The sequence below is a fragment of the Crocodylus siamensis genome, chromosome 9, assembly GCF_052110815.1.
Source record: "Crocodylus siamensis isolate JL-2025a chromosome 9, ASM5211081v1, whole genome shotgun sequence".
Lineage (NCBI taxonomy): Eukaryota > Metazoa > Chordata > Crocodylia > Crocodylidae > Crocodylus > Crocodylus siamensis.
In genome coordinates, this window is record NC_143403.1 from 43,705,814 (window position 1) to 43,727,030 (window position 21,217).

General features: G+C 46.6%; 1 protein-coding gene across 4 annotated transcripts in view; it reads left to right on the plus strand.

Moving 5' to 3' along the window:
* The first annotated feature begins 11,958 nt into the window (after positions 1 to 11,958).
* The window catches only part of MORC2 (MORC family CW-type zinc finger 2), a 111,179-nt gene continuing 101,920 nt past the window's right edge, over positions 11,959 to 21,217 (plus strand). For 2 of the 4 annotated variants that reach the window (XM_090064013.1, XM_090064014.1), the window contains exons 1-2: positions 11,959 to 12,399; positions 19,372 to 19,425. In XM_090064013.1, the coding sequence (XP_089920139.1) occupies positions 12,332 to 12,399; positions 19,372 to 19,425 (122 nt within the window). In that variant the 5' untranslated portion in view covers positions 11,959 to 12,331. Of the gene's footprint in view, positions 12,400 to 19,371; positions 19,426 to 21,217 lie in introns of those variants that run through there. The other 2 variants (XM_090064015.1, XM_090064016.1) reach the window with 2 other exon arrangements.

The window sequence follows — 21,217 nt, forward strand, 5'->3', positions numbered from 1 at the left end:
AAGGATGTGTATGGCTGCTGAGGGACTTTTGGCTCAGCTCTCATGGTAAATCATCTGTTGTTAAGGATTTCTTGGTATTTGGTGCGCCTTGGGTGCACATTTGTGGGCAAATGGGTACGGGTTGCTCCCGTGTAGAAATTTCGGATACGCCCTTAAAATTCATGTTATGTCATTTTAATAAGTTTGCAAAGCTGGCAAATTATGGAGTAAAAATGAAAAAAGGTGATTTAATTAAGTTTTGTGAACTCGAGTGGCCAACATTTGGGGTCCACTGGACCCCGAAAGGATCCTTTGTAGTAAAAGAAGTGATAGCTATCCATGAAATTGTTATGCAGAACGGGTACTGGAATTAATTTCCTTATATTGATTGTCGGTTGTGGGTGGTTCAAAATCAACCACCTTGGATTAAAAAATGCTTAGTAAAATCTCATGTGATGGTTGTTAAAGGAAAGACTCGAGGAGGACCGCCTGTACTCCCTGAGTCTAATGAGGGGGGGAATTCTGAATTGGCTGAGTATCGGACCCGCTCTCCGGTTGCCCTGTCAGGTAGTGAAGATGAGTCAGACACCTCCTCGGGATCCAGTCCCTCTGCACCACCGCTCCCTCCCTCAGGGAAACCACCACCGGCGTATCAAAACATACCTAATGATTTAGAGCATGAGCCTCAGCCAAGTGCCCTACCTGAATCAAGGAATAAGGGCTATTATTTGCGTAAGCCTGTAGAGTCACAGCTGGTGTTGAACTGCCCGATGCGAGAGGTTATTGGAGAGGGGGGCAATGCAACTTTTGTCTACACCCCATTTAGTACTTCAGATTTATTTAACTGGAAGAATCAGAGCCCCTCTTTTCGTGAAGACCCTGAAAAGATGAGGGACCTGTTTCGATCTATTGGGCAGACTCATCGACCCACTTGGGCTGATGTCCAGATGATGCTACAGACTCTCGTGACCCCGGAGGAGAGGAGATTAGTGTTGGGGGCGGCAGAGCGCATTGCAGCAGCCAGAATAGAGTCAGAGGGAGCTGCTGGTCGTACCCTGCGTGATACCTGCCCTGTTGAGGAGCCGAGATAGGATAATCATACTGCAGGAGGAAGAGAGCTGAGTGCACAGTATCTGGGGATTATAGTGGAAGCAATGGGAAAGGCAGTGCCTCGGGTTACTAATCTGTCTAAGTTGTATGAAGTGAGACAGGGAAGAGAGAAGGATCCCTCAGCTTTCCTCGGGAGGCTGTATGAGGCGTTTCACAGGTTTTCGGACTTAGATCCAGAAGCCCCAGATAATCAATGCATGGTAAATCTTATGTTTATTGGTCAATCTGCTGCTGATATCCGTAAGAAGTTACAGAAAACTGAGGGAGGTGCTGGGAAACCGATTTCAGAGCTGGTGGAAATTGCATATAAGGTATATGGGAATCGTGAGCAAGTACAGGAGCGCAAGGAAGATAAAAAGGCTCAGCGACAGATGGCAGCACTGGCAGCTGCTATAACTGGAGGTAACCCTGGAAAGGCTGGGATACAGAAGGGGAAAGGAGAAAGAGTGGGAGCAGACGTTTGTGCTTATTCCAAAGAGAAAGGACATTGGAAGAGGGAATGCCCAAAACTGAAGGAGAAGAGAGAGAGGGAACCGAGAGGTCACCTCATGCGGGTAGAAGAAAAGGGTGAGGACACAGAATGAAGGGGACGGGGATCTAAGACCACTACCCTTCAGGTTGGAGCCCGAGAAGATCCCATGGTAACCATTAGGGTTGGTGGCAAAAACTTTGAAGCCTTGGTGGATACTGGGGCTACATTTTCAATGATTCCAGAAAAACCCCCGTGTGCAGGAACTAGTGAACAGCATGTACTTGTGGAAGGGATTGAGGGAACGCAATCCCGACTCCCTGTTTGTAAACCACTCCTCACCAAAGTGGGGGACCATTTGCTCGAGCATTCCTTTGTATATTCTCCAAGTTGCCTGGTTGCACTCCTTGGGCGGGACTTACTCACAAAATTGCAAGCTGAGATCTTTTTCAGAGATGATCAGATGGCGGTCCAGCTACCTGTCAAGCAGAGCTCGAACTATCAGATGGCTCTCCTGGAGGACCGATGCCCTGCAGTAAGTCCGGAAGATCACATGATTGGAGTAGACCCCTCGGTATGGGCTGATGGAACCCCTGCACGAGCTAAGTCGGTCTCCCCGGTAAGGATCGTACTCAAGGATGGGGAGGGGCCCGTTCGGGTAAAACAGTACCCACTCAGCCGAGCGGCCAGAGCCGGACTCAAGCCATTAATAGAGAAATACAAGAGGTGCGGATGGCTAGTGGAAGGGTCCTCACCCTATAACACCCCCATTCTTGGAGTGCCAAAGGCAGATGGGGTCTCATACAGACTGGTCCAAGACCTGCGAGCAGTAAATAAGAAGGTCCTTTCAGACCATCCTGTAGTCCTGAACCCACACACGATTTTAACACAAGTACCGGGGGAAGCTGAAATATTTTCAGTGCTAGATTTGAAAGATGCTTTCTTCTCCATTCCCCTTCACCGAGAGAGTCAAAAATTGTTTGCTTTTGAATGGGAGGATCCAGATACTTTCCATAAAGCCCAACTCATGTGGACAGTTCTTCCACAAGGATTCATAGCAGCCCCCCATATTTTTGGACTTGCCCTTCAGAAGGACTTGGAGGAGTGGAAGGGATCACACCCTGCAGTGACTCTCCTCCAGTATGTGGATGACCTGCTAGTTGCAAGCCCAAACTTGCAGCTCTGCGAGGAAGCCACCAGGTCACTGCTAAATACTCTGGGGAAAAAAGGATATAAAGTCTCTAAAGAGAAAGCCCAAATATGTCAGCCTCGAGTCACATTTTTGGGATATAAGCTCTCAAAAGGAGTCAGAGCCCTGAGTGCAGATCGCATACAGGTAATCCGAGGTCTAATCCCACCTAAGTCACCCAGGGAGTTGCGGGCATTCCTAGGGCTAACTGGGTTCTGTCGACTATGGATACCAGATTATGGTGGAAAGGCTAGACCACTGTATAACTCACTGACTAAGGAGAGTCTCACTAAATGGAAATGGAATAAAGAAATGCAGCATGCCTTTGATCTGCTGAAGGCAGCACTAGTTCAGCCCCCTGCCCTGGCCATCCCAAATAGTAAAAAGCCATATCGACTGTATGTTCATGAGAATCAAAGGGTTGCATCAGGGGTGCTGACACAGCCATCGGGCCCAACCTGGAGACCCGTGGGATATTACTCAAAGGTTCTAGATCCAGTTGCACTTGGGTGGCCAGCCTGTCTTCGGGCTGTGGCAGCCACAGCAGTGGTTTTTGAAGAAGCCCAGAAGATAGTCATGGGTGCGGATATGGAAATACTCACCCCTCATGGAGTTCCCCAGATCCTAGGGACTGAGGGAGGAAAGTTTCTTAACCCCTCCAGACAATCACGGTATGAGATACTTTTGCTCTCTAATCCAGGACTTACTTTCAAACATACTACAGCCTTAAACCCTGCAACCTTGCTGCCAGAGCCAGGGAAACCAACGCATGACTGCCTTGAGGTCCTGAATCAAACCACACAGGTGCGGCCTGATCTTGCTGAGGATCCAATTGAAGACCCAGATGCTGAATACTTCGTAGACGGCTCCAGCTCTGTCATCGATGGAAAAAGACGAATAGGATGTGCAGTGGTAACCTTGGATAGGGTAGTATGGAGGGAGTCATTGCCGAGTTCATGGTCGGCACAAGCCGCGGAACTCACTGTGCTCACCCGAGCATTACAGCTGGGGACGGACCACCGGGTTAATATATACACTGACTCTCGTTATGCTTTTTCTACAGTCCATGCGCACGGACTATTGTGGAAAGAAAGGGGTTTCATTACGGCTTCTGGGAATAAAATGGCTAATGGCCCCCAGATTATCAAGCTACTAGAGGCACTCCACCAGCCTAAAGAGGTAGCAGTCATTCATGTGCGGGCCCATGGGAAGGCTGCTGAGGAAAAGCATAAGCTTGGAAATGCAAAGGCTGATGCAGCAGCAAAAGAAGCCGCATTTATTGGGGGAGAAGCGGAGGAGGTATCCAGGCAGGCCATGTCCCATGCCATATGGCCATACGTCCAGGATTTAGTCCCGCAGTATTCCCCTGAAGAAGATAAATTTGCACAGAAAGCTTGTGCAGAAAAGAACTCCCAGGGGTGGTGGATAGTACCGGGAGGAAAGGTCATGATACCCAGGCCATTGCTTCGGGAGGTGCTGCAACAGCTCCATGCAAGAACCCATATGGGAGGCTTGGCTATGGGTGATCTAGTGATTCGCCAAGCAGTAGCCCCAGGGCTATATGTAGAAGCTCAGCGCATCGCTACCAAGTGCATCACATGCCAGAAAGTAAACCCTCGAAGGAAACCCCCTGTGCCAATGGGAGGTAGACCCTGGGCAGCGTACCCTGGACAGGCATGGCAGATTGATTTTGCCGAGCTCCCACGGTCCGGACATCACGGGTTTTCACTTGTCATGGTAGACCAGCTCTCTGGTTGGGTCGAGGCCTGGCCCACCAGGACTGCCACTGCGGCTACAGTAGTGAAGTATTTGTTGCAGGAGATCATTCCCCAGTATTCCCTGCCTGAATCCATCGAGTCGGATCAAGGACAACACTTTGTGGGAAAAGTGGTTCAAGAAGTTGCGCAAACTCTCAAGATCACTTGGAAACTACACACACCATGGAGACCACAGAGTTCAGGACAAGTGGAACGCATGAATAGGACCTTAAAGACTCTGCTCACCAAAATCTGCACTGAAACACGCCTTAAGTGGCCACAAGCATTACCGCTAGCTCTTACTTGCATTCGAAACACTCCTCGATGGGGCCTCAAATTGACCCCATATGAAATTATGTTTGGCAAGCCCCCTCGAGTCTTACCTCCTGGGATGCGAGAAAATGTAACTTTTGAATTAGGTAATAGTGAGCTTCATATGTATGTTATTGCTTTGCAGTCTGTCTTGTCTTCTCTTCACAGGTATGCAGCCTCCTTTCAGCGTCTGCCTTTAGACGTACCGGTACATGACTTCTCCCCGGGAGACTGGGTCTTGGTGCAGCGGTGGAAAAAGGAACCTTTGACTGAGAGGTGGAGTGGCCCTTTCCAGGTACTTCTAACAACCCACACCGCTGTAAAGGTTGCTGGCCATGACCGTTGGATACACCATACCCGTGTGAAACGACATCCACGAGCGTCAGAGGACATCAACTCCCAAGACGAGCTCACTCCGGAAGCTGAGTCGTCTTCGGAACAAGAAGCCAGCAAGTGGAGCTGTGAACCTACTGGTGATCTCCAAGTGCGCCTGAGACGGCTTAATCAAAGTTCAGAAAATTAGACAAGAAAGTAAAAAGGGAAACATTTAGGCTGTATTTGATCTCATGAAAGGGGAAAATATGGTGGGAATCTTAATATGCCTTGTTGTTATCTGTATAGTGAAAGAAGCAGAATTGAGCAGCCTTAGTCGCTGGCCTATATCCCCGCTTTCCCCAATTGCTCCCCCAGGGACAAATTTGTATGTTGACATGATGGAAAGAATTGCAGGTACTTTTAATCTTACCAACTGCTGGGCCTGTGGGGGGCTCCAAGAGGCGGGAGGCCGGTGGCCTTGGAGGGCTTTTCCTTTGGCCCCAAAGTGGCTAGTGAGTAGTAAGGCAGATGTTAAGAGTACTAGTCAAGAATGGGATGAGAACCGCAGCTGGGAACTTTCCCAAGTGGCATTGGGAGAGTATTGCATCAGTAATAATGGTACAGGAAAAAGTTTGGGACACAGCAGTTGCATATGGACTTTAAAAGTAAGATGGATGAACCTTACAAAATTAGAACAGCTTTATTATCCTAACAGCTCAGGGTATAATCAGCTAGTGTGGCAGCATCCTAATGGAACAATTGTGTGGTTTAATAAGTATTGGAGTGCCACAAATCAAAGTAATGATTGGACAAGTTGTATAGACAAGAACCAGGATGGGCTATGGGAACGTTCCTTGAAAGAAGGCCTCACAGCCGCTGGTCCTTTGGGTCCAGAAGGAGGCTTGGGGTTTCCCGAGATGCCCTATGGTTGGGCCCCTCCAAATGCCACTAATAGAGAAAATAGGGCCTTAAGAGGATACTGTTGGATTTGCGGACGACGGGCCTATACAATACTACCACAAGGGTGGACAGGAACTTGCTATATTGGAGTAATTGTACCGGCTTTCTTTCTGCTACCGTCTGAGGTTGGAAATAAGCTGGGAGTCTCTTTGTATGATGATTGGAAAAGGGCCAAGAGAAGTATTGATGTAAGTTTGACACAGGGTGGCTCCCAAAAGTGGAAGGAGGATGAGTGGCCTCCTCAAAGGATTATTGAGTATTATGGACCAGCTACATGGGCTAATGATGGGAGTTGGGGATACCGGACACCAATATACATGCTAAATAGAATCATCCGGTTGCAGGCACTCTTGGAAATAATTACTAACCAGACTGCCACTGCTCTCGAGTTACTGGCCCGACAGAGTTCTCAGATGAGAGCAGCCATATACCAAAATCGAATGGCCTTAGACTATTTACTCGCAGAGGATGGCGGAGTCTGCGGAAAGTTCAACCTTTCTAATTGTTGCCTCCAAATAGATGATAACGGGAAAGTAGTCTTAGAAATGGCCAAAGAGATCAGGAAAATAGCTGTGGGCACTGGGGTGCGCCTCCCGGTTGCGGGTCACCCCAAAAGCCCCGACTGGCCCCTGCAGAGTAGAAGTACGCGCCGGTCCGCTGGTGCCCCGTTAGTCTCGCCTGCCACGTCTTGATGGAAAAAGGGGTTCACCCCAAAATGGGGCGCTGACAGTCCAACGCAAGGGGCTACCCTAGCTCCACAGTCCGGGGTCCTGAGGGCTCCTCACTCCCCTACACCCTCACCCGAGCCTCCAGTAAGGCCTCTGTCCAGCCCTCAACGGCCGGTGTCCCTAGACCCGGGGGGAGGGTTACCAAGTCCGCCTCCCTGTCCACGGGTCTTCCTTCGTGGCCAGCCAGCCACCAGTCTTCGGAGGAAGTCTCCTCCGGTTGAGGCTCCCTTCCCGGGTTCGCCCGGTGGGACCACCTCTAATCCCTTCGGTACCTGTGTCGTCTCGGGAGTCTGCGCTGCTCCTGGTACCGCCGCAGTCCCCTCCGCTATCGCCGGCTTCCCCCGCGGGGCTCCCGGTTCTGACGTGGTCAGCCCCGCTATCACTGGACCGCCTGCTCCCGGCTCAGCGTTTACGGGCTCTGTTGCTCTCGGCGGGGTTGCCGCCGGTGTCTCTGCCCCCGATCCCGCTACCGCCGTTACCGGTATCGTCCCTGCCGGAGATCCTGCCGCCGGTTTCTCCCGCGCCGCTCCCGGCTCGCCCGCTTCCGGCTTGGCTGCCGCCGGTCCCGCTGCCGCTAGCGTTCGCCGCGTCTCGTCCGGCTCCTCTTGTCCCCAGTCCGCCGCCGACCGGAGCTTCCCTCCTCCTCTAACCAGGGTAGGAGTGCTGCTTTTATCGTCCCGGGCCGGTCTCACTCCGGCCCGGCTTGTGTTCCGGAAAACTTTAAAGCTCCGGCCGGACTTCCGGGTCTGATCCCGGAAGTTGGACGCCCCTCCGGGCTTTCTCCCTCGGGCCGGGTCCCGCGGGGCCTTAGCCCCCTCACAATAGCCCATGTACCAATACAAACGTGGGAAAACACATGGGATAAAGACTGGTGGTTTAAATTATTTGGAGGACCCTGGTGGAGAAAAGTAGGGTTTGTGCTTTTGTGTGCTCTGACTGGTTTAATTTTTATCCCTTGCCTTATTCCTTGTTTCACTAGATTGATAACCACCACAGTAGAAGGGATGCAAGTTGCAGCAGTCCCCCTTAAAGCACAGATTGCAGCAAAAGTCATGGTCCTCAGAAAAATTCCTCGTAATTATCTTGATTTGCCTAAATAACAGTGAGGAGCAGAAAGCATCTTGAGGGGGGATATTGTTAGAAATATTATTAGGAATGCATAATGAATATAGAGTGTCGTTGGAACTGCACGGTCTGCAGTTTCTGCCTCATATCTGATAAAGGGAAACACTATCAAAGACCCATTGTGCTAAAAAGTAACACTCCCTTTTCTTCTGTATTGGCCAATCTGTCAGCCTTTCTATGCTAAATCACACACTCCCCTGACAATCCACATGAAGGATACAGACACTGTAAGTCAATTAACTAACTCCTTGGAGGGGGGGGGAAGGGGGATTTTCAACCTTTGGTGACCTAGAGGGCTTTCTGGGCATGCGTAATTAGCTGATGCATATAAGCCTACCCGCCCCGCATACTTAAATAGTTAATTATAATGCACATGGGATGTATGACGTGACGTCATTAACATATATGTTTGTATGAACCGGAAAATGTTGTAAGAGTTCCTGTTTCTGCCCATGTGCTCAGGAGAGAGGGTATATAAGCTCCGGTTTGGGGTTTCCTCGGCAGTTCAGAGTAATCTGAGATTTTCTGTCTCTGCTCTGACCCTATTTGCAAATACATCTTTGGTGCTGCTAAAAATGTGTGCCTGAGGAATTATTATTTGCGAGCCTCCAAAAGAAACGAACCGCGATTTCTGCTTCAAAGGGATGGCAGAATGTGGTGGAAGACTTGCTGTCCAGAAAAGACTCTGGGTAACAGGCAGGAAACACAGGACCACCCTGAAGTGCTCTGGTGCATGAAAACCCTGAACTTTCCTTGTGTTCTGTGTGTACTGTCATTGTAGCTAGTTCTAGGGTTCATGTGGCTATCTTTATGTAATGAAAAATCTTCCTGAGCATAGAGATGCCAGTACCCACAACCCTGTAAAGCAATGGGCATAGGTTTTTGCAAATAAAGCTGGGGGGGGCAGGTGAGGGGGAAATATGTGAAGAAATCCCCCTCTTTCTGCCCCTCCCTTGAGTAATTTCAGGTGTACCCCTCTCTCTCTCACTTGCTTTCTTTTTGGTTCAGACTGGTCAACCAGGTGATCTGGCTGGATAAATTGCTGAGGGGAGCGGGGAGTGCTCTCTTCTTCCAGCGGGCATTTTGAAAAGCCACAAGCAAAGTGCCCCCAGACAGCTGCCTGGATGATTCTCTGTATGTAAAGACTTGGAAGTTAGGCAGGAGTTAGGATTTATGTCTAGGCAGATACGTTTTAAAAGAATTATTATGGACAAGACTATATAGGACTGTGATTACTTATGTTTGCTTAAAGTGTATTTCAACTTCCTTGTTCTCCCCCCTCCCCCGTTTCTCTGCCCTGATCAATAAAGGTATAGGGTTATGGCATGCTTTGCTGTATTACTGTGGAAGCATGGAGGTGTGGGGGAGAGAGGCAAGCTGTTTTTCCTCCTAGGTTCTTCGGGTAAATCTGGTATTTTTTATTAGATCAACTTGGGAACAAAAATTCATAAGCTGGCTGGACACTAAGAAACAAGGACTAAATACTAATATTGGATTTATGGCCTATTATAATTTATACACCTCTTTAATTCTTTCCACCCTCCCCTCCTCCCCCTTGGATAGGCCCTGATCTCCCACTAATCATCCTTTCTTCTGCTAATTGTCTGCTACACCTGACAGTTTGGACCTCAGATAGAGGAGACCTGATCAAGGAAAGGCTTCCAACAATGCCCATTGGAAGGAACATTTTGAAGAGCGTTTCAAACTATTGTTGATAAGAGTGTTCTCAAATCTATCCTGCAACACCCAGTCAGAAATGATCTGGGAATTCCTCTAACCCTTAAGGAGGTGAGGAAAGCTATCAAGCAGATGAAGGAGGAGGCATCTGGAGCAGATGGAACTCCTGCCAAAATCTTCAAGGAGCAGGGGGAGAGGAGATCACATCATAGCTCCATGCCGTCATTGTAAAGATCTAGAATGATGAAGAAATCTCAGATGACCTCAGGGACTCCATGATGATGACAATCTGTAAGAAATGAAACTGGTCCAACTGTGGAAATTACAGAGGGATCACCCTGCTTTTCACCACAGGAAAGATCATTGCAAGAACACTCCTGAACCGTTTCCTTCCACTTGCTGCAGAGCTCCTTCTGGAATCTCAGCATGGGTTTAGGGCATCAAGAGGCACAACTGACATGATTTTCATTGCTAGCCAGCTGCAGAAAAAATGCTGGGAACGACATACACCTTTCTATATCATCTTCTTTGACCTCATGAAAGCCTTCAACTATCAACCAAGAAGCACTGTGGAGGGTCCTTCTGGGGTATGGCTACCCAACAAAATTTGTCATCATTCACCTGCTCTATAATGGTATGTAACCAGTGCTTCACAGATCCTTTTGAGGTTAAGACTGGAGTTAAGCAAGGCTGCATCATCACTCCAACACTCTTAATGATATTCCTTACTGTGATACTACATCTGATTGCCAACAAGCTAACATTTTCAGTAATGGCTGAGAAGTCATAATGCATTCTACTGACAGAAGAAATTTGCACGTGAAAAGCAATGATGCAGTGAAAGGTCCCAGAGCATTTTTTTTTTTTTTACAAAAAAACCCACAAAGAAACAATCGAAAGAATAATCACCTAAAAGGGATCTATCTACTATATATTTTTAAACCTCCTGTTTTTACACTTTAACTGACTTTCATAAAAATTCAGTGCTCAGTTTATTTTTTGCCTTTCAGGTTTTTCAAAACAAAGGTTTAAAGCATGGATAAAACTTGAACTCTGTGTCAATTTTAATTATAATGCAGCTACCATGGCATCTAAAAATATTTAATTATGCTTTTGTGCTGACCAGCCTTACAGGTTAACTGATACTGGAATTTAACTACTAGAATCACTTTGCTTCTTTCCAAGAGGACAAGAATACTTGAATTTCTATAAATCAGCTTGCTTCTACTTTTCTGACTTTCCAAAACTTCTTAATGGAATATAGCTTTTGTTACTGATCCATATGTAAATTAAATTACTTCCTTATTTCACTTTTCCCTGTAGTACCAGTATTTTAATATTAAATAATTTTTCATCTTCTACATTACCTAAACTCTTTATGTATTGCTGATGACATTAAAAGATGAAGGGGGTAGAAGGTGATGCAAGTAAAATTCTTTTGTAGCTAAAATAGGTTTTCCATTCAAGATGCTATTACATCTGTAAGGAAGTAGCTCTCAACCTTTTTTAGAAGGAAAGCACCACCCATTTCCAAGGCAGCCTTGGATAATGCAGCTCTTAGCTTTCACTCGTGTTTTGAGTGCAGAAAAAGAATGGATAAATTCTTTTGTTACACTGAACTCAGAAAGACCGCAAGACATCAGAATGTTTTTGAGGCCATGGATTCCCAATTGAAGTGTCAGACATGTGGCCTCCTGAACAGAATTGAGAGAGAAACCCAGACAGCACCAATTTTGAGGATCACCCTTTATAGGATCTGGCTCTTAATTTTAGGAACCGAACTTGCCTTAGGGGCTCGGGAAGATGGTGGGAGAGCAGCACGTTATCCCCGGGCTGAGTGCCAGGCTGGCAAGCGGGGCCTCAAGCACACGACTCCTTCCCTGACCTAGCCCTTTCCTAATCGCTCTGGACGCTCCAGGATTCCTCGTACTTGGGGCAACGGCCCGGGCATCCGCCCTCCCGCTCCACAGGGTGTCAAAGGTTACGCGAGGCCCCACTTCGCCGCAGCTCAACTCAGGGCTGCGGGGCGCGGGGAACCCAGGACCGGAACTGAACACTGGCAAGCGGAGCCAGGCACAGGGCAGCTCCGCTCAAGTCCCAGCGGCCGCGCAGCAGCCGGGACTGGCGCAGGGGAGCGGCCAGCACCAGTCCAACATCCCTCACTCACACGCCACACCCGACGCATGTGCCTCGGAACAGCACTTCAGGCAAACCGGATGTCACGTGACGCCAGCGAAGCCGCTCTGGCGGGCGCCACGATCCCATTTCCACGTGACTCAAGGCCTGGCCAAGCATTGGCCCATCAAGGAGGCCCCGCCCCGAAGGAGGCGGGGCCAGCTGGGACGCAGCCTGCGGAACCCTGGAGCCCTGAGGAGACAAAGCGGGGTCCGCCGCGGCGGTGCCTCCTGGCAGGAGCCACTGGGAGCTGCGGCAGGCGGGGCGGGGCCGGGGCACGAGCCCCCGGGAGGCTGCGGCTGCGCGGGAGGTGCCAGGCCAGGCCGGGTCGGCCCGGGTGGAGCGAGGCGAGGGGTTTCGCCAGGCCGCGCTTGTCAGAGCCTTGGCCCCGGCAGGGCCGGGCTGGCAGCGGCCTCCGCGCGCCCAACGGCCGGGGCCGCCTGAGCCGGCGCCTCGCGGGGGCGGGGCGGGGCCGTCCTCTGCCGAGCACGGCTCCTGCCTTGCGCAGGCCTCGCTCGGCTGCGACGGCCCGGCCATGGCCTTCGGCAACTACAGCAGCCTGAACCGCGCGCAGCTCACCTTCGAGTACCTGCACACCAACTCGTGAGTACCGCCGCCGCCTCGGCCCGGCGCGGCCGCTCGTTGTCAGGCCCCGCCCCGCCCCGCCCCGCCGCCGCGCATCCAGAAAAGGGCCCCGTTCGGCTGCGGCCTTCGGTCGACGCCAGGGTCGCGCTCACCTGCTGCCTGCGTGAGGTCCCTTCCCGCCCTCTCTCCTCTCCTCCCCCCGTGCCACGGAGCTTCCAGACTCGAGCTGTTCTCCGAGCATCAGCCCCTGGACAGGTCGCTAAGAGAAAAGAAGAAGTAGGGCCATTAGAGGTGCTCCTGGGGAAGAGCAGGGCTTCAGAAGAATATTTGAGGCTGCTTATGGAAAGATGTATCTGCTTCCCTTGGGGGGCGGGGGTTCACTTGGAACCATCTATGTGCTCAGTATAGGAAAATGCCTTTGTTGAAATCCTAGATATCATCTTTCTCCCTGGGTTGTCTATAGGTTGGTGGGTAAGGAAGAGAGAGGTGATGGGTTTGGGGCATTTGCAGTACTTTCCCCTCAAGGATCTCAAAGCCCTCTCAAACATTTAGTATCACAACAGCTTGGAGGCAGGTAAGTATTATGCCCAATTGCAAATGCGTAGGAAGAGGTACAGGAAGGCGAAGTGATTGCAGCCTGCAGCTGCCTGAGGTGTTAGGAACAGACATACTCTCTAACTGCTATTCCTGTTTCTGCAGCATTTATTAAAAAAGTCTTGATTTCAGATAACTGCTTATATATTTTAGAAATAAACAAAAATATTAAACATTTAGATATAAATGCCTAAGGGAATATACTACATGGATAAAAATGGAGGGGAAAGCAATGGAATGTCCAGGGGGTTATAAAATTATCCAGAGGAACCTAGGTATGAGAAATCCTGTTGGGTTTTTGGTAATGGAACGTCTCCTTTCTCCTGAGTAAGAGTGCTGCAGTTTTAGCACAATATATTGACCCCAGTTTTTTTAATTGAAAGATCTGAAGAAGTTCCAGCTCTTTTGACCATGCTTAGTTACACACAGATATCTGCAGTGTAACTGATACTATGCCTGGAGTCAATGATATTTGTATTTTAGGAAAATAAAAGTGTGTTCTGCTGAATTAGTGAAGGCCTATCAGAAACCTGCATATAATAATTTACATAATGCTGCATGGCAGAGGAAATTCAGTCATGAAGCACAAGATTTTATTGTTCTTGCAGTAGCATTCTTTGATAGAAAGATGCTGAACACTGATGGGTTCTACACATTCTGGTCGGCAGGTCACTGGAACTCTGACTCCCTTTGTGGAAGATATTACTAGTTTTAGTAGGAAGAGAAGTGTGCAATTCTAAGTTTTGTTTCCTTTTTTCAAAACAAGTGAGAGAGCTGGAGTGTCATTGGTCTCCTTTACACCTCTACTGATAGAACTAGAGCATAGAAACTTTGCTGAATTTTATGTTGTGCTTCATTCAAAAGTACCTTGTGAATATGGGTTTTTAAATTAATGGAACAAAATACATAGCGAGAAAGAGAGACACTTAAGTTGCACATGGCTTATATATCTTGATGGAAGGCAATTCCTTCCATGGGTGAAGATGACAGAAATAAGTTGGCCACAGGGGTAATGGCATTGTCTCACCTGGGGGACAATGGTGCTGTAATTTCAGACCTTACTTTACCCTGTAATTGGCCTAGATGCTATGAATGCTGTGTGAAGCCTACTGGTTGCTATATGAGGACTGAGATTTGAGACTTGGTTCAATTCCCTGGTGCTGTCATTGAGTCACTGAATTAACTTGTGTATATCATGCATACACCTCAATCTTACCAACTAGTAAAATTAGATGTCATACTTCATGGAAAGCTGAATTTTAAATTCTGCTGCAAACTTCCAAGTTGCTCCACTTGTATGGCGCTCCACTATGGTAAAAAGAAAATTGTGCAGCATCTGTTTCAACTACGAAAAATAGCTGTTTCTAATTATTTAAATGAAAATATTGGTGGGCTTTAAGTGATGCACTTTTTTTCATTCAGTTGTTTTTATGGAGTCACCACACTTTCTCTCTTTATTATGCCATAGATTTTGCAGTGCATAATTGCATCCTGGAAGGGTTTTGTGGCTTCCATTTGGGGTTTTTGGTGAGAAGGTTTCTTTGAGGCCAGAAGTTGTATATTTCTGCTGAAGGAGATCAATTGACAGTGAAGTAATATCAGGATTTAGACTTCTAAGCTTAATTTCATAATTGGCCTTTGGGATGTCTAGCATTTGCCTTTCAGATACATTTTCAGATAGGTACAAACGGAGGAAGCAAATGCTGCGTGAGTTTAGTTTTAGTTCACCTGTTCTTGGGTATCATTGCAACTCTGAAAGCCAGATACTCATTGCAGTTCAGTTTTTGATGAACAATCTTGTTGTAGAAGTGCAGAGTGTTTTATACTTTCCTGACTTCCTCCTTAAGGTTTTAGCTATTAGAAAACGGGATGCGATTTAAAAAAAACAAACAAAAAAACTGTTCTGCAGTCAGCATGCTGAACACTGCTTTCCATCTCGGGTAGATGTTACCTTTTAAAAATCATAATTTGTTAATTTTGGGGTAGTGACTGATCATTAGCATAACTTGTTTATATACTAAATTGTGGTTTTCTTTGCCTGTACTTGATGTTAAAAGTGTTGAATAATGTGCTAATTAAACCATTTTTAATGTATTTTAAAAAAAATCATAACTCATTTTCCCAGTATAGAAAAAAACCTAAAACTTGTATTAAATTTTAGACAACTCCTTTGAGGTCCTTTCATGAAAAAGTAGGGCAGTGTGATTGAAAACTAATACACGGCTCATTTTGGCTGCTTAATACCAACAGCCTGCACAAATCCTTTTGTAAAAATAATAGGCTACTACGTGTTGTTATTTCATAGTGAAATGAAGTATACCTATATGGATATGTATGTGTTTATAATGATACCTTAGAGTGAGAAGAACACAAAAAATGCATCTGGACCTTGATAAGTTGGCTCTGTGTTTGAATGTGTTTGTCATGAATAGCTAACTCTGTTTGTACCACCAAGTTGTATTCTGACATCAACTGTGATCCAGGAGTAAATATTTGTGGCCAAGTTAAAACTAGGTCTAGTCCATTGACTAGAACTTTCCTTTACTACTTACATAGAATAAAAATTTATTTTACTTTTAAAATAGCTGCGTGTTGAATTTAAAAAGTATGAGGGGGTGGACCGATAAATATTTTCTTGGCCAATACCTATAGCTGATGATTTAACATCCATAGTGGCTGATGCTGATCTGATAACCAATATTTAGTAGTAGTGCAGGGCGTTTTAGACAACTGACAAGTTTTTTTGTTTTGTTTGTTTTGCTTTTATTTCATGCACTCCTGCTTGCTCTGGCCCTTGATGAGGAAGGAAGTGACCACCTTATTCCCACGCACTTTGCCCCCTAGCTTACGGCTCCTACCCGCAGTCCTGTTCCCCAGGCAGGCAAGGCAGACCCTTGTACAGACAGCGGCGCTGGGTGTGTTTGGAACCCCAGAGCACACCACTGCCTCAGTGCCTGTGGGCCCTGCACAGCTGAGTTCCTGTGGCTACCAGGGAGAAGCCACTTTTGCAAAGGGATTTGGTGCCCAGTGGAGCAGAATGTACCTGGTATGGCACCTTACCCTGCCTGTACATAGCCCAACATCTCCTCAGCAGCCCTGGCACTCAAGTTCCTGCTGCACGTGTAGCGTTGCCATGGCACCAGCAGGAGGAGCTGATAATGGTCCCTTTGCTGAGCCTGGCGTCCTGCAACCACTTCCCGGTGCTGCGTCCGGAGACCTGTAGTCTTCTGTGGGCTCGGGCCAGTGGCAGTGAGTGGGAACCAGACTACGCTTGTCAGGGTGCAACCAAAAAAAAGCCGATAGCTGATAACTTAATTTCGCCTTTTATTGGGGCTGAGCTGATAGCCAACCGATATATTGGTGCACTCCTAGCTGAGTAGATTTATGTTTTCTTCTCACACCTAAAGAATTTGACAGGTCAGTTTATAGTTTTACAGTAATAACATAAGAGGATAGTTCTGTTGCTAACATGAGATGGTAATGAGGAACTGATTTCTACTCTTCCTTTAGTAGTTATACGGTCAGACCATGTAGAGATACCCCTGCAAGCTGTGTTCACAAAATAAGCACTTTTCAATTGAGCTATTTCTCTTAGTAGATTAAACTGTTTAAATTGTGTTGCAGCTCCCTGAGTTTCTTCTCAAAGTAGGATATTAAATGTTTGATCAGCTAAACTTTTTAGTTTGAAGTGTTAAGATGTATATAATATAATAGTGCCAGAAAAGCATAATATATAAAAATTCTGATGCATCCATTTACTATGTGGTAAGTTCTTTAGATAAATTTTGAGGAATTTTTATAGTTCCATAGTTGTCCCTAAACAGTAAAGAGTTTAGGAAAACCAACCCTAGGGAATTTTTTAATTTTTGTGGAATTAGTCTTTCAATCGGAATTACTTTATTGTTACTCCCGTTGGAACTAAACTGCTGAGTTAATTTTAATGACGTTTTTAGGGAATACACAAGATTATTCACCATTTCTAAATGAGTTTATTCAGGAGACTAGTTTGACAACCCATCTTTATTATTTGTTAAATTGGTAAAAGCAACTTTGAGGCCATTTATAGGCATTTTATGGAGTATTTAGTCCTAATCTAAATTGATTGGTTAATCAAATTTGATGTGAAACAGTATTTCTTCCTGTTTCTTTAGTTTAGTTGAAATTTTCATAGATGCAGTCTATTTGAAGCAACAGGTTAACTTCTGAAGATTCATTGCCATGGACAGACAATTTGAAGCCTGACGTCCATGGGTTCTTGAAAAAAAAATTATGCTCTTTTAAAGCCTTCAAGAAGAAGTAGAATGTTTTGTAGATAAAGATGAGGTCAAAGTACATGTAACATTGTTATTTTAAATTGAGCATCTTTGATGAAAGCTGATGAGGTTTTGGACTCAAATATTACAGTCCTCAGCATTACTGAACTGAGATTATCTAAACAACCTTAATTTTGAAAAATTTGTTAGACTATGTGCGTAAAGCTACATACAATACCAATTAAAGTCCATCTTTTTCTGGATTAGCAACAATTGAAACCACAGTTTTCCCTGAAAAATTTCACTTGATTTGCACAACAGTAATAAGCTTATTAACCAATAGAGTGCCTGCTAATGAAAAATGTGATCTTTGGAATTTGAAGAAATCCTTATAAGAAAAAACTCTAGTTTGCGCAATGTAATCATTGTTGATGCATGCTTCATGTATAAAGCATTGTCATTTTATAATGCCTGAAAGTGTGGTAAGTACTGTATCTACTCAATTCTAAGTCAAGCCCCGCCCTCCCCACAACATGGAAGGAGAAGCCCCGTCTTAGAATTGAGTATATGTGGAGGGAGGGAGGGAAGGCAGCTGGCTGCCGTGGCTTGGGCTCCAGCCTCTACCTGTGATTGAGGCCATAGCCACAGCTGGTGCCTGCCCTTTTCCCACCCTTGCCCCTCTGCTATCTCCCCCCTGGAGCCTCCTCTCCCCATCTACCCCTGCCATGCAGCCTCTGCTCCCTGCCCTAACCTCTCCCCATCCATGCTGCAGCCTGGGGCACTGAGCATGACCTCAGCCCATCCCTGTAACTGCAGGGTACAGACAACATAGCTGTGCCCCAGGCCAGAATGGTAAAGGAGCCTGCTGGCATAGAGCAGAGCCTGGAAGCTGGGGGCGGGGGGTAGGCGAGCAGAGGCTGAGGAGAAGGCAGAGGTGGTGGGGGTCAGACACAAGCTAGGATAAAATTTCCGTGTATAGAATCTAATTACTGGGGGGAGGGGGTCATCTTAAGTCAGGGCCGGGCAATTGTTTTGGGCAGAGGGCTGCTTACTGAGTTTTGGCAAGCCATTGGGGGCCACATGACAGGAAGCTAGGGGCAGATAAAAATTTAGAAAATTAATATTATAGGGGCCCCATGGGCTGGATAGAATGTCCTGGTGGGCTGCATCTGGCCCGCAGGCCGCATTTTGCCCACCCCTGTCTTACGTGCAGGGTCATCTTGCATTCAAGTAAATGTGGTCATTCGTGGTTAATATATATTGATTTACCTGTTGATAAAAGGCTACTGTTCAGTGATCAGCTGTGCTGATCTCTCTTAATATAGCTAACTGTACATTTTTTCCCCTTACCTGATACTTGATGACCAGAGTTCCCTTCCGGTGCCCCTCAGTTCCAATCCACAGCTCCCTGGCCCTGCTGGTGCTCCTCACTCCCAAGCCACAGCGTCCTGCTTTCTCCCAAGCAGGCTGTGCAGGTACCCCTCACTCCTGATCTGCAGTCCCCTGCCCTCCCCTTCCCCCCCCACCCTTAGCTGCCCCTGTTCTGCTTGGGCTGAAGCACAAGCAGCGAGTGCATACCCCTGCATGTATGGGCACCAGCCTCACCCTGCGCTGCCCCCCCCCCCCACACACACACTTCAGCCCTCCAGTCCCATGGACAGTCCCCTGGACTTCCGCCTCCTGCTCCCCATATACTTACCTGCGTCCAGAGGCTGGGGTGGCTCCCACAACCAGGCATCGCTCTGTCGCCCACGTGCATCTGTGCACACAGGTGGTCCCACTGCCTCCAATCATCCTAAGCAGCACTTGCAGGCTGGAATACTTTTGCAACCCACTTTTGGGTTGTAGTGCACCGGTTGAGGAATGCTGATTTAAATGACTGTAATGTGGTTTTCTTGGGTCAAGCTGATGATGGGTTGCTTTCTTAATTAACTGCTTAGTTTTCTTCTGTTCTTCAGTCACAGTAATAAGTAATGCACCACTAATTTCTTGTCTTGCTATATTGACAAGGGAGCAAGCTTGTTACAAATTAGTTCATTAGAAATTTTTAAAAATTCTTACTGAAATGCTAATTTCAGTAAAGGATACTACCTTGTTAATATCACAGTAATTTTACTGGGTTTCAATGTGTTTGACATTTCAGAACCACTCATGAGTTCTTGTTTGGTGCCCTTGCTGAACTTGTGGATAATGCCAGGTATGTATGTGAGTATTCGTACTGGGAGTTAAGTAAGTTATGTTTTTATTAAGTCTGTTTATGGAAAGCACTTGCATGATTTTCACTTTTGGTTGATCTTAAGGAGAAAGTAGAAGCCTGTCTTATACCTTGATATAGTGATGGTTTGTGTTCTGCATAAGACATGAGGCCTTTACAGGAAGACAGGAAAAACTTCTTTGTTGTTAAAAACAGTGAGGCAGACTAATAGACTGCCTAGAGAAGTTGTAGAATCTCCTTCACTGGAAATTTTCAGGAAGAGATTGGCTAAGCATTGGTCAGGGAAGATCTAGGAGTAGTTATGCATGGAGTGTCCTGTAAAAAGAGCAGTGGTTAGAAGCATGGAAGCCCCTCATGCATAGATCACTGGGAGATAGGAGCTCAGCCCAGAGCAGGTGGATATTGGAGAGGACTGTGCTTAGCAGCAGGAGATTGAAGCAGAGCTTCACAATCAGTCTAGTTATGAAAGAAGGTAAAAGGGGCTAGGATAAGTTCATGGAGGTTTTAGAATTACAGAAAGGGGAATTCTAGCTCTCCAGTTATGGGATGCAGTGTGTGGAATTGTTTGCTGTCCCTAAGTTGCAAAGCAGAATGGGAAGTATTTGCTATTTTTTCCTGTGCTTCTGGACTTTGCTGGTTGCTGGGAAGGAATTTTTACCCTCCTGTTACTACACATGTTATGGTTGTTGTTTTTCTTCTTTTTTTGCTTCCTCAGAAGCATTTGTTGTTGGTTGTAGTCAGCCATGGGGTTTTGACTGGGATGTGCCAGTGTTCCTCCTGTGACTGAAACTTGGAAATTCCTGATTGGAAGGTCTTTCCCTTCTAGTGACTGTCAGAGCCATCACTTTCATTTGGGATCAGGAAGGAATTTTACCCTATGGTCAGACTGGTGTGGTGGAGGGAGGGGTTTTTGCTTTCCTCTGTAGCAGGGGGGGCAGGGTCCTCTTCTTTGGATATCTCAGCTGTGTTGTAACAACACTTGTGGTAACAGGACATTTATCAAAGCCCTTATTGCCCTTTTTTACCTGTGGCAGGTTTAGGGTTTCTTGGTGTTTTGGGTTAATGCATGTTGTAGCAATGCCACAGGGTTGCTTGTGTGGTTTTAGGAATAAGTTTGATAAGGACTTGTACAGGATGATTTGGATAGGGATGATCCTGCCTTGGACAGACGGTTGAACCAGATAACCTCCTGAGGTTATTTCTAGCTGTTCCTTTCTTTGATTCTGTTTTCCAGTCCTAAGGAACTTAAAATCTAAGCAGATAAAGAAATCTATGTTTTATGGTCTGTTTTTTATTTTGTCAAAGAATTGGTCATAGCTAGTTTATTGAGGTGGTTTGGTATTTGTGTGCTTTGCAAAATTAAATTTTTAAGGTTTTTTTTTTTTTTTTTTGAAGAAAAGGTTGAACAGCTGGCGTGTTGGGTCATAGAAGGAATCCAGGTTCTGGAGGACCGCACAGAAAATAAGGGAAGTAGTTGAAGGGAAGGAGATAGAGGCAGGAGTGGTTGGAAATGAGAGCAATTACAACACTGTGCATCTCCAGTTGACGAGAAATTTGTACTTTTTAACAAAGGTGAGAAGTCCTCTATGGGAGGTTTCAGAGAGGAGTGCAGGTAAGGAAGAGGAGTGTAGATGCCATATCTTGACTGTTTTGGACGGAAAGGAGATGGAACATAGGAGCATAAAAGAGGAGGATGTTTTAGATCTGGGCTGATATAGAAGGCCTGCACAAGCATTTTAATGGGAACAAGCAGAAGTTGAGGTGGCTGCCTTGA